Source organism: Haliaeetus leucocephalus, unplaced genomic scaffold (assembly GCF_000737465.1).
Source record: "Haliaeetus leucocephalus isolate CR32 unplaced genomic scaffold, Haliaeetus_leucocephalus-4.0 Scaffold751, whole genome shotgun sequence".
NCBI classification, from domain to species: Eukaryota; Metazoa; Chordata; class Aves; order Accipitriformes; family Accipitridae; genus Haliaeetus; species Haliaeetus leucocephalus.
In genome coordinates this window covers 13,461,433-13,473,833 of record NW_010973187.1, presented here as the reverse complement: position 1 = coordinate 13,473,833, position 12,401 = coordinate 13,461,433, and the positions used below count along the sequence as shown (strand labels likewise).

Below are 12,401 nucleotides of genomic sequence, written 5' to 3'. Positions count from 1 at the left end.
TAAATGAATGTTCTCTGAAATGGGTATACAGTGAAGACAAATGGAGGTGATAAACTCACTGCATTTTGAGGCAATGAAGAGGATACGTGTCACCATCAACCTGAAGAAGGAAGCCAGACTTCATACCACCAACATGCTTTGGTTTGAACAAACAACAAAACCCCAGTTGCTCATGTGTCACCCATCTGAACATATCTCCTTACTCAAAGTACGGCACTGCCAGTGCAAGAAGGCTGGAAGTCATGGAGGGGGAACGGGAAGGGCACAGGATTTAGACAAATAAGTTTACAGGCAGAAAAAGTGTTCAGGCAGTTGTTTCTAATCCCAGTGGGGATAAATCCTGGGTCAAAGAAAGAGAATTGTCTCCACTGGACTGGGCTACAGAGCCTAATACATCTGCCTCGCTTTTACCATCTGCAGAATGGGAATAGTTCTGCTACTCTGCATGGTGGTAAAGATGAGTCATTTTGAGGATGACAGCATGTAGGTACTAGCTTGGATTTTTGTCCCACATCTTGTCTCAATACAAAAAACTGCACTGACATTCCCCCTTGCAGTAGCTAGTACTTCTGCTGGTTGCCCACTGATCTAGGAAATGCAAAAATACTGCAGAATAAGTCCATTAAGTGCTTTCAGATCTCAGGAAATATTTTTTTGCTTGCTTTCTCTTAACTTTTTTGGGCAGAAATTCAGACCTGGCTTTCTAGCCATATTATTTCCTTTTTGCATTATACAGTGTCATGGAAACTTGCTTCTCCCTCAGTATATTTTTCCCTACCGTCACTCATTTTACAGATAACTGGACTAACAGTTGTAGCAGCGTTCTTCCAAAAAAAACCCCCACAAACTGTGGCAGCAAAAGGAGGTAGTCACTCACTCAGCTGCCAGAGGCACCTGCAACGATTTGAGCAGCAACCAGCTGCAATTGGTCACACCAAAACCTCATACTCCCAGTCCCCCAAAACCGGCCGCTCTGGTTTGTCACCTCCCATTAGCTGCTGCAAGGGGCTGCATGCTTCCAGGGCTGGGGACGAAGCCAAGCCTGGCACTGCGTGGCCGCTCCTGGCTGAGCACAACAGGGCAAGGACACTTCTCCGGGGGAATTTGGAAAGGCACTTGGCTGGTGGAGGCAGGACGGGCTTTAAAAGGCTCCATCTGCAGCTTCCATTACGGTTTCGAACTACCGCTGCCTTGGAGCCAACGTGGCTTGCCGTTTGTGAAAATAAATGTCAAAATGCACAGGCTGGGAGAAAATATGTCCCAAATTGAAAGACCTCATCTTCCTTCAAGCCACAATGGCTGATCCAGTTACAGGCAGCATTACAGGTGTCCTGTCTGCCAGCTGCCAGCTGGATTTTGGTGGCTGTTGATTTTAATAAACGTTTTGCTCCATCTTTTTCTGTATCTGTCTCACAGGTGGGTCAGGAGAGAGAAGGAAGTGGGAAGAAAAGACTTTTCCCTGGATTCAAGGTCGACTAGGGCCAGCAACTAGGACCAGATCTGCCCACAGCGCCTGTAGGAGCAGCATGTGCATCAAGGACAGATCCTGGCCCAGGACTGCGGGTCCACGTGAATCATCCTTCCCAACTGCTGACTGACACAAAGCATGGATTTGCACACACACAAACACCTAACACATCTACAGACTTGCAGATTTACAGAGGAGCTTGGTGGCTCCCATAATTGGACTGAACAACACGAAATTTGGGGACCTCCCTCATGCATTTTGGCTGCTCTTGGTCCAGAAAACTTGTCTGAGACGCACTCTGAATGTATTCCCAAAAAAGCTGGCCCAAACCAAGGTCTAAGAGAATCCAAGCAGGTGAAGAGCCAGGTGCGCCCACCTCAGATGTTTGCTTCCCCCTCCTGTTCCCAACCCAAACAAAAGCACTGAAAGAGTCCCAGTGGGTTACTGCAAGTGGGGTGCCAGGAGTCATATCTGAGCATCTTCCAGTAGCTCTCAGGCTAAGTCTGTACCTCCACTCTCTAAGGTTGAAAAATCATGGCACAAGTAATGAATAATAAGCATGACTGGATCAAAAAACACCCACGATCTGCTTCTTTGGATTGCCCATTTTGTTTTGCCTTGGATTAGTAAGATGATACATCCACTTTACAAGAACACCAGCCTCAACCCTTCTCCTTGGAGGCCAGGTCCCAGATACCTGGGGGAGCACACTGAGTACAGGAACCTGTGTCAAGGAAGGTGATTTGGCCGTGGACACAAGCGCTTTCAAGCACATGTTGCCCTGCACCACTTCATTTCCCAGCTCCAGTAACTGTCCAGGTCCCCCCCAGATGCCTCCCCTTGCCAGCCAGTGCTTTCACCCTTCTCGGTCTATGTGCGGTGGGATGTCCTCTCTCACCTGGGGAGGCTGTGAACAGGAGGGCAGGGCAAAAAAGCAGAGGAACCACCAAATCCCTCACACACAGAGGAGACAAGGGACCGAAGTCGGCCTCCTCATGTCTTCTTGTTGCTACTTTTCCCATGACAGTGTCATCTCCAGAGGGTATGGACGAGAGGTCCACCTCTCATTACAGTTCTACAATTCCCAGCCCACCTTCACATGTGGATGCTCAGGTAGCTTCAAACTTTCCACTGCCCTCCCCAGAGGGAGGTAGCTCCCACGTCGGCCACTTCTGTCTCAACACAGAGAGAATGTGACCAGCCCGTTGAAAGTCCCGTCTCTCCTACCTACCCTGAGACAACAGCAGCAGCATCCTACCTGTGCTGCACACTATGGAGTTAGCCCCAAAGCTGCATCTTTCCAACATGACTGGGAAACACATTGCCTTGGCCCTTGGCTAAGAGCCAGTGGTTAAGGGCTTTCAAAAAAATTTTTGTCCAGGTAAGCAAGCACTGTGGCAGGATTTGTGCTCGGCAGCACCACCACAGGTCTTTCAACCGCCTCTGGGCTGGAAACCCCAAGGGCACAGCACCTCTCTAGGCAGCCTGAGAGGATCCTCTCTAGGATCTGAAACACAGGAGGGACAACGGGGTCCCTTCAGCCCCATCCTTGTGTCTGTCAATGTGCAGAGCTCAGGCCACCACCACCAGCCACCTCTGTGGCCACCAGCAGTTCCTCACCCCTGTGGCGGTGGAAGAAGCCAGATGGAGAGTCAAAAAGGTGTCCTGGGGCCCATTTCAGATGCCTGCTTACTACCAAGTTCATGTACGGCAGCAGATAGCCTCATGCCATAAAATCCAGAATGATTTAGTGCATTTGGCAGAACTTCTTTAAAGTGTGGCTCTGGATAATTAAAAGCAGCCTGGAGCCATGTGGGTCTTCATTCATTGCCAGTTCCTGGAAGGATTGCTGTTTTGCCCTTCAAGGAGGCAGCCGTGTACATAAACACACATACCCATGGCTGTCTAGGCATTTCCTTGCTCAGCAGGCTGGAAACCAGATATTTTTAAGGATATCATGTACTTGGATGTGCCTGAGACATAGTCAGAGAGAGCTGTGCTCTGGAGTAATCTGCATTGCTTGATAGAGAGCACGTTGGTCCAGACTCATTCACCAGGAGCTGGGACACTGATTTGGGACTCCCCTCACCTTGTCCTGCACCCATGTTAGTACCAGGAGGGTGCTAACTGGGGGCCTCACTTGGCAGCTCCCCACCGGTCATGGCTGCTAGTGGAGGCAAGAGTTCAGATGAGTGGGGAAAAGCTCCTTATTCAACCCCAAATTCAGACTGTTCACAATCGATATCAAATTCAAGGCTCCCGTGCTACCTCAGGTCATCCCTCCGGCATTGTATAAGGCAGTCAGCCAACCTGCCTCCTGACACAGAAATGAGGTACCTCTAAGAGACACCCTAAAAACAGAGAAATTTCCCCATTTTTCTCCTGGGGAGCACTCAGAGCACGTTCTGGGTGCTATGAACATGATAAAGACCATATGCAATGGAAACATCCTGTGGATAAGACTATTGTGTACTCCTTTGTGATCTTTTATTCTGTATTTTAGCAGCCTGTGTGCACATGGGGAGACAGAAAACTGATAGGGAGGTGCCAATCAGACCTCTAAGCATCCCCTACCACACTTGGGTGGGAAGATTTGGAAATGAGCCAATGCTATTTCTATGCCAAAAGACTCTCGGGGATGTTACCCAAATGTATCAACTGTCTCATGGTGTCCCCTCATCTCAGACACTTGTCAGCAATTCTCCATTTCATCTAATATTGCTTACATGTATTCAAATTAAACACAGATCCCAGGGAGGGGTTTGCTCTGGGTGGGTTTCTGCGAAGAAAACAAAAGCGCTGTAAATCACTATTAAAACAACCCAGAAGCGATGTACACTTTCTATCATGCTGTTAGGCTAAGGGAGCAAAAACTCTTCTAACAAATGACGGGGCAGGAAACGGAATGTAAAACAAGATTTTCAGACCTCTAGATATTGGACCTTACTTTCATCTGTTTTGAGGTCTTTTTCCCCTACCCATGCCACATAGCAGTGTTTTGAACTGAGAATATTTTCTACTTCCCTAGTGACTTAGGACAGAGAAGGGTGGATCCTTTATGTGGCTCATGCCACGAGCAAACACAAAAGGCCAGTACATGGGAATTAAAGAAAACTGTCTTAACCAAGCCAGGCTGCTGCCTTCTCTTCTCCAGACCAGTCCTTCCCCTAAAACTGCTGGCATTGGACTCCACAATCAGCATTTTCCAGTCCTGCAATTCATCTCCCAGCACTTGGAGCGGAGAGGGAACTCCTCAAGAGCAGAAGTTGTTAACTTCTGAAAGAGATAAAACAAATTGCTTTTTCATTTTATCTCAGTAGATACCACGGATGAAATTTCAGCTAAAATCCATTACAGTTACCAGTTTTTTTTTCTAATGGCCAGGCTTTGCATAATTCACATAGCAGAGTCACCTTCAGCATCACCGATGTCCACCTCAGCCACAGCAGGAAGAGCTCTCCAACAGGTATCTAGCCATGATACTATTTAATCACTGCCCAGACTCAAAATCAAGGCAGTCAGAAAAATTATGGGGACTTCCCCAACCTTCCTTCTTCTTTTCCCCTCTCTGGGGGCATGTTGCCTGGGGAGATGGAACAAAACAGGTCCCCACAGCAAATGTCACGTGAGAAAACCCTCCTCTGGGAGCCCAAAGAGCTTTCGTGTAAGCAGCTATTTCTCTGTGATTTAAGCCCTCGCGGTCCTGTGAAGCGTCACTGAGTGAGACCCACTATCATCCGCCTGGTTGAGAGCATCAGGGAAGAGACAGGCTGCGACCATTGCTGAGCAAATGTGCTGCTCAGCACAAATGTGCCCACAGATGGGTTCAGGGAATGATCCGACCCAGCGGCTCCCAGTTCATGCCCACAGCCATTGCTAAAACAAATAGTTCTGAAACTATTTCCCCTACTTCCGCAGAGGAAGAATGCCATTTAATTTAATTTTTGCTTTGCATAATAGTGGCAAGGCCATTTATGCAATTACATTGCTTTTCCTATCCGGCTCCCTTTTCAGCTGCTCCAAAGCCTTGCAGGTGTCCTAATCAGGTCATCAGGTTGTTACAGCTGCCAAAGTGCCACCGGAGAAGAGGACACAGGCCCAAAGATGCTAAGCAGATATTTGTAGATTGCCCTGCTAACCCACTAATTACCTTGCTTTTTATCTGGGATGCTGCCTACTCTCATAAAAGCTTTATTATTATCCAGATAAATCTCTAGACGTCTCTCAGAAGGCAAGTTCGTTCATCTAAATCAATTGAAGTAACAGCGTGGTTGTGGCTCTGATGCTTGAGACGAGGAAAGGCAATGTAGGGAGAAAGTCTTAATAAAAGATGTAATCTCCCCCTGCAGTCTCGCCAGGCTTAATTGAAGTTATTGGACTCCTTAATTTCCATGGGTTTTATCACAGTGCTAGTGCTCTCACAGTTGCTCACAATCGGTTTGACACGCCACTGTTAATTCCCTCATTCTGATGCACATGGGGTCATTTTGCAACTCTCCTGCATGAAAAAAGGGGAGGAAGGTGCCCTGTAAAAGAAGCACCGCACAGCCCCAGGTTGTTATCACCTCTGCAGCTCACAGCAAGCTGGAACGGAAGCCAAAAGACCACGTTTCCCTATCAACCTGTTGACAAAACCAGGAGTTAAAACCCCTCGGAATAATAAATAATGACAAGCGCTGTCAGATGCTTCTATAGACCTTATTATCACCAGACCTTGAATCACTTTGGTGTAATCTCACGTGTTCTGACAGGGCAACGAGGTCTTATTTACGAGATGGCAGCATCCTGCAGAAGGCCAAGTCAGGAGAAATTACAGCCTCTAGATTTGCACTAAAATGGTAAAACTCTGCAGGGGAGCAAGATTTCAATCCCAGCCCACTACATCACCCCCAGGCTTAGCAGCAGGCACTGCAAGAGGGGGGAAACCACAGGGACGATTCCCACCTCCCAGCTTGAGCAAACAGAAATTAACCCCCTACATGTAGGAAAGTGTCATTTATCACTTAGCCATGACAAAAAATTGTCGTGAGAAAGAGGCATTGGCATATATGGATGCTCTCTGGGCCTTCGGGATTTTCCCATTCTCCCGTCTCCATCCTTGGAGGAGGATCCTGGCTGCATGGCTGAATGCTCATCCCTATCTCCCAAAAAAAAGTCTGACCCCTTGGACTCCTTTTGAGCAAGAAAAGGTCGCAAGGCTGCTCCCTGAAAATATCAGTAATGAAACACCAGCACCGATGGCTGCACCGGAGAATAACTGGGTGGCACGCAGGGGTTTGTGAGCAGTTTTAAGGGTGCTGCGGGAAGCAGGGGGTAAAGGAAAAGGGATGTCTGGGGTGGATTCCCAAGGCAGGGGTGACCCGGAGACCGCACACCAGCTGGCACAGGACAGCCTGGCATGCCCGCGTTAGGAGGCTGTCAGACTTTACAAACTCTTTGATACGTCTGTGGGTCTTCCCTCAGGGGGTCAACATGAGACTTGGGTAAAAACATGGAGCTTTTAAGAATTTTAATTAGTTTTTTATAACTTCTTAATTGTTCCTTTCTTTAATAGAAGCACCTTATTAAAAGAAACTGCTGTGACTGCAAGATTCCTTGGATAGGCAAAAATTGCATTTCTCCCAGGGGCAGAGGGTGGGAAGAATTGACTAAAACTGTAACTACGAAAGGAAAAAGGAGCATTCCTGTGTTATTATCTCCACCAACATCAGCTCTGGGACTGGGCCAAACCTGGGACCCAGGTACCTGCAACATGCTGAAAGAACTGGCCCCTCGCTCTGCAAGAAGTTGCTGCCACTTGTTACAAACCCAGCTCCAACCCCAAGCCTGGTGGGAACTCGGGGTTTTAGCAACAACCTTGCGGAAACCGCTGCGACAGCAAGCCAGAGTAAAGCAGGAGGTCTGCAAACATCACCAAGGGGCTGTGAGAAAAGTCAGGATGGAGCCCAATTAATTACTGCCTCTGCAAATGTGGAAGCCAAAATGCAAGTGCCTAAAGAAACGACAGCTGGAGCTACTGTTGCTCTCCAGAGTGGCCAGAACAAGCACCTGAGTGAATTTATGAGACTGTGGGGTTATTGGAAAACTACGGAAAGCAGCGTCTGACCCTCAGCCCAGATGGCAAGGGGCTTAAAAACGCAGCTGGAATTAGCTTCCAGCCACGGCAGCAGGCCCAGTATGAGGAATGTACATCCCCAACGAGATGTGCCTTGGGTCTGGCCGCCTTTCACCGTGAGCCATGGGGCTTTCCGAAAATTAAAAGGGTTTTCCCGCAATAAAAGAGGCAAGTGGCGCATCCCAGTGCATTGAGAAATTCCTGCACATCTCTTTGCTCTCTTTTGCATCATCACATTTTGCTGGGAGGAGGAGGAGAAGGAGCTCTCAGAGTTTTCCTCATTTCACCCATTGGGACAAGGCTGCCTGCTGGCAAGGAGCACTGCAGAGAGAGGAGGGCAAGCGGGAGGACAGAATTTCAGCGGTCACCTTTGGGTCCCCTCCTCCGCAGCTGGCTCAGGCACACCCTGCAGAAGGGACCTCTCCCTGGGAGCAGCATTACATGAGGCAAAAGACGTTCACTCATCACAGTGCTCTCTCACCTTCTGGCTGAGCACCCCGGAGCTGCGAACACGAATTATTCATTGCAACCACACATGCTTCCAGCACTGAATTCTCCCCTTAAAATGTCCACCCCAGAAATATATCAGAAGTAGGGCACAGGGCCATAAGCAAATACAGGGATTCAAAAAATCTTTCTGAGTATGGGATCCAGCTGTAAACAGGAAATTTCATCACTCCTTTATTCCAAACCTAGCTGGGCACGCTGCTTTTTGACAGATCCGCTTTTTAAGGTGTCCCTGCACGCAGCTGTGCCAAGGCCCAGAGGCAGGACCTTACCTACTAACTCCTGGAACTAGACCTTCGCCCCAGCTGCCTTCTGCTCTGAGGATCTCAGCATCTCCATCTCTTCCTTCTGACTGCACAAAACATCTGTGATGGATTTTAACTAGCAATTTATGTCAATACGCAGCAGGTAGTGAGACCCCTGACTCCTCGCTGCAGTGGGAGCCTCACCAGAAGACACTTCCCTCTCTTTCCAAGCTCTCCACAACTTGAAACCACCACAGAAGCCCACCTTGGGTGTCTCCAGGCTCCCAAAGAGCTTCTTTTCCAAAATGCTTCAAGAGTAATGCTCCGAGTAATGCTCACTTTCTGTGCCACAAAGCCGGCACACGCCGCAGGTTTTGGCTCAGGAGCCAGCACGGGACAGCTCGACCGAGCGTATTTGGAAATGGAAATTGTTTGCACTGCGATGGGATGTGAGCAGACATGGTGGCAGTTGGGAAAGTCGCCATCAAATGTGACAAGGCGAAGAGAGGAGCAAAACACTAAAGAAAGCTGCACCCTGGAGATGGGCACCTGCATTGGGAAGAGCTGGGGAACAAATTCCTAATACCATGGCAGCCAAAAACGCCATCCCCTTCCGAGGCTGGGGCACGCAGGCGCCGGGAGCCAGGCTAACACAGATGCAGGAGGTGAATGGGAGCACAGTCAGCCCAAACTATTTTTAACTGGTGCAGAGGAAGCTTTTACTTTTCATTACGAAGGGGACACAAAGCGTCCGTCAGTTGTGCTGAATTTATTCACTGAACGGGTGGGTGTTGAAGTATGTAAAGCCCCCAACCCCGGTCTGTGCGACCAGCAGCTCTAATCCCCGCCTGGTCTGCTCACAGCTGCATGGGGTCAAAGAGCACAACAGCTGAAATGCACTTTTGATACATACGCTTTCGGTTGCCGCAACTTACCCTGGGGGTTTCTGCCTCGTGATTTCCATTAAAGCTAACCGGCGAGATTCACCGCTGGCATAAGCGAGCACCAACCCACCAGGAACCCCTGCATTTAGCTCAGCGCTGCTCAATAAACAGTGCAGAGGCATCACAAGTGGCAGACACCGGGAGCTGGATCAGGTGGTCCCCCAATGCCTCTTTGCTCCCCCGGAGCAAAACCTGTGGATTTGGCAGCAGCAGCACCTTTACTTGCCAAATGCATTGCCTGGGGCACTGGGGAGCCTGCGGGCTGGCAGGGAGGAGGCAGGGCTGGGACTGGGGCTCTCCGTCTCCCCCCTCCTGCCCAGCCAGGGTTACGGCTCTGCCATCTAATTGTAAGATGATTCATTTTCTCTTATTTTCTCCATTCCTGCTGCTTCCCCAAATATGTTATTTGAATATCACTGTTCCCCACTCCCTCTCCAAAATACCAGCAGTGAGAAAACACTCACTCACGGGGCATCCCAAGGAGCGAGTTTGTGGCACTGGCCAAACAGCCATGCAGCAGCTCAAACTTTGTATGCCAGTGGTCGGCCAGCTGGTAAAGGGAAAGGGCTCAGCCAGCTACCGAGTTCCCTCCATCCATCCCCTAAACAAGCCACCAGTGCCTCTGCTGCCATATGTAAATATTGTGCCTTGGATGAATCCACAGAAGACGCAAGCGATGACACATGTCCTGTCCATCCTGACCTAAAGAGATGCTTAAAATGTTCTTGGCTACTAGTGGAAACCACCAGCCTCATAAAACCAGGTTTGGCACTAAAACAGCTCTCCAAGTTCCACTTTTGCAAATGTATATGCATATCCAGAACATGCACACACATAACTGCGGGTTGCTCCTCTTTGCCAAGGAAGTATTTATTAAAATCTTGCATTTATTACACACACTGCAGCTCCATAAAGGGGCTCAGAAGCCACTAACAACGGGCATCGTTGGACTTTCCATACTAAAAATGTGCTTTCTTAAGGGAGGATCGCCTAGAGGGTGAACTACTTGCTGTGGCCTCCCATGAGAGCAGAAAGAGGCATTTCATTCAGCTTGTTCAGAAGTAGGTGCCGGCATCATTCAGATGAACCATGCCCTCATCACTCAGACAAAACATGCCCTCAACAGTCTATTTTTCCCCAGCTGCTACAAAGACAGCTTAGGGCAATTAGTTCAGTAGATGTTTATGCTGTTATGTGGAGTTAGGCAAGAATAATCCCTTACAGTCTGTGAAGGTCCAGGCACTGCTCTCTCTAGATGAGATGAACACAGAAGTAAAGCAGCAAAGCTCTGCTCCTGAACATTTCAGCCAAAATTAAAGAATGGGGTCTAGAGACAGCAAAGCCAGGAATGACCTGTGTGGAGTAGGACAGGATTGCAAGCAATACTGGTTTCCAACCTATTGCTCACGAACAGGTTGGTACCAAGCTTTGCTCAGGTCCACGGGAAGCTAAAGAGTTAGCACAGAGGTCAGTTTTGAAAACAGAGTTTAACATCTCCCCACCAGTGTGTTACTTTGCCAGTGATACCACCAAAGGACCGGGAAAATCAGGGACCTGCTGCTCTGCATTCATATATGTACGTTTGCAAACGACATAGGAATACCTGTGCCCACTTAGAAGACAAGCAATGGAGAGCAAATAAATCCCTTACCCGGTTGTCCTCCTGAATCTCCCAGTCACTGGAGAAGCTCAAGACATGCTGCGCCTGCGAGCAGTTAGAAAACTGGAAAAGGCTGGCAAACATCCTTCTGTTCTCCTGGGTGTCCGGGAAAATCGCCTCCTGGAAGTTGACTCCGTGCGGCAGGAGGATGTAGTTCTCATCCATTCTGAAACACAGATTGCACGGGCAGCCCACCGTGAGGCTGAACAGCACTTTCCCTCCCGCAGAAGTCACCCCTCGTACTTCAGCCTGGCTCAACAAATGCCACCAAAGTCACACAGACAGACTTTTAGCTGGCACACCGCTTTCAGTTCTCCTGGCGCTTAGTTGCCAAGACGGCAGTTTCCACCCCAGAGGACTGGACCAGGCAGCAGCAGTAAGGACCTAAGAGGCTCCCGCCACCCTGCAGACATCAATGAACCCCCACGATGAGGCAAATCTGTATTTTGGCCCATGGTTCCTACGGAATTTGCATCGCTTTGCCCTTGATCCGGGAGTTTAAGTACTCCCTCGAGCAGTCAATAAATAACTTGTGTAAAACATGTTTAAAGATACTGCCACCGACTGAGCACTAGGCAGCATCAAACTGTTTTTCGTTAGGCACCCAGCACAAGAATATACCAAGTATTTCGAAACAAGCGACGAGTACTATTTCGCAAGCGCTCTTGGACTGAAAGGTCACGGCAATGGCTCTGTTCCCACATTGTGGTTTATTTTCTTATTCTTTCGATGAGCCCGAAGTCAGGATTTGGCTGGGACCCTGAGAGAAAGCTATCGGGAGAGTACTTGGGGATGGGTTTTAAACTCCGGTGCCAAACTTCGGCGAACAGCCGCTGGCCCTTCTCCAGCGCCGTGACCGTCCCACCGTAAAACCGAAGGCAGCAGCAGCAGCACCCAGGAGCTGCTCCGCAGCAAGCTCCCCGTACATCTGCTGCCCGGCAATGCTGGACTAGTAGGAATTTGGGCTTGGGTTGTTGGGTTTTGGGTTGTTTTGTGGTTTGTGGTTTTTTTTCCCGATGGAACCGTGGGAGGACGCGCAAAAGGAGAAGGCGCTGCAGGGAAGGCGGCAGCGGGACGGAGCGCATCCCCCCGCCCCCGGCCACGGAGATGCCCCGGAGCTGGGATACCGACCCCACCACTACCACCACCGGGACCCCCCCCCCCCCCTTTTCCCGGTCCCATCCCGGGACTTACCGAAGGAAGAAGAAATAAGCGTAGCCCTGCATGACGGTGTGCGAATGGCAGGAGAAATAACCGAGGCCGGTGAGGTTGAGGCGGGAGCCGGCGGGCACCTCCAACATGCTGCCCCACGCTTGATCGCACAGCAGCTCGATCTCGGCCGAATAAAAAAGCCCCCCAACTCCTTGTTGGGGACCACCGGGGGGGCCCCTTTGCCAAGGCAGGTAGTTATAAGCCCCGTAAGGGTCGGGGTGCAGGGCCAGCACCCGCGCGTAGACGATGA

At 49.7% G+C, this 12,401-nt stretch overlaps 1 protein-coding gene across 1 annotated transcript in view; it reads right to left on the bottom strand.

Annotated features, from left to right (window-relative positions):
* Window positions 1-12,401, bottom strand: part of CCDC3 (coiled-coil domain containing 3) — a 48,625-nt gene that overhangs the window by 27,358 nt on the left and 8,866 nt on the right. Inside the window, exons 2-3 of the mRNA XM_010581107.1 lie at window positions 12,134-12,399; window positions 10,931-11,105 (exon numbers count right to left, since the gene is read on the bottom strand). Coding sequence (XP_010579409.1) covers window positions 10,931-11,105; window positions 12,134-12,399 — 441 coding nt within the window. The remainder of the gene's footprint in view (window positions 1-10,930; window positions 11,106-12,133; window positions 12,400-12,401) is intronic.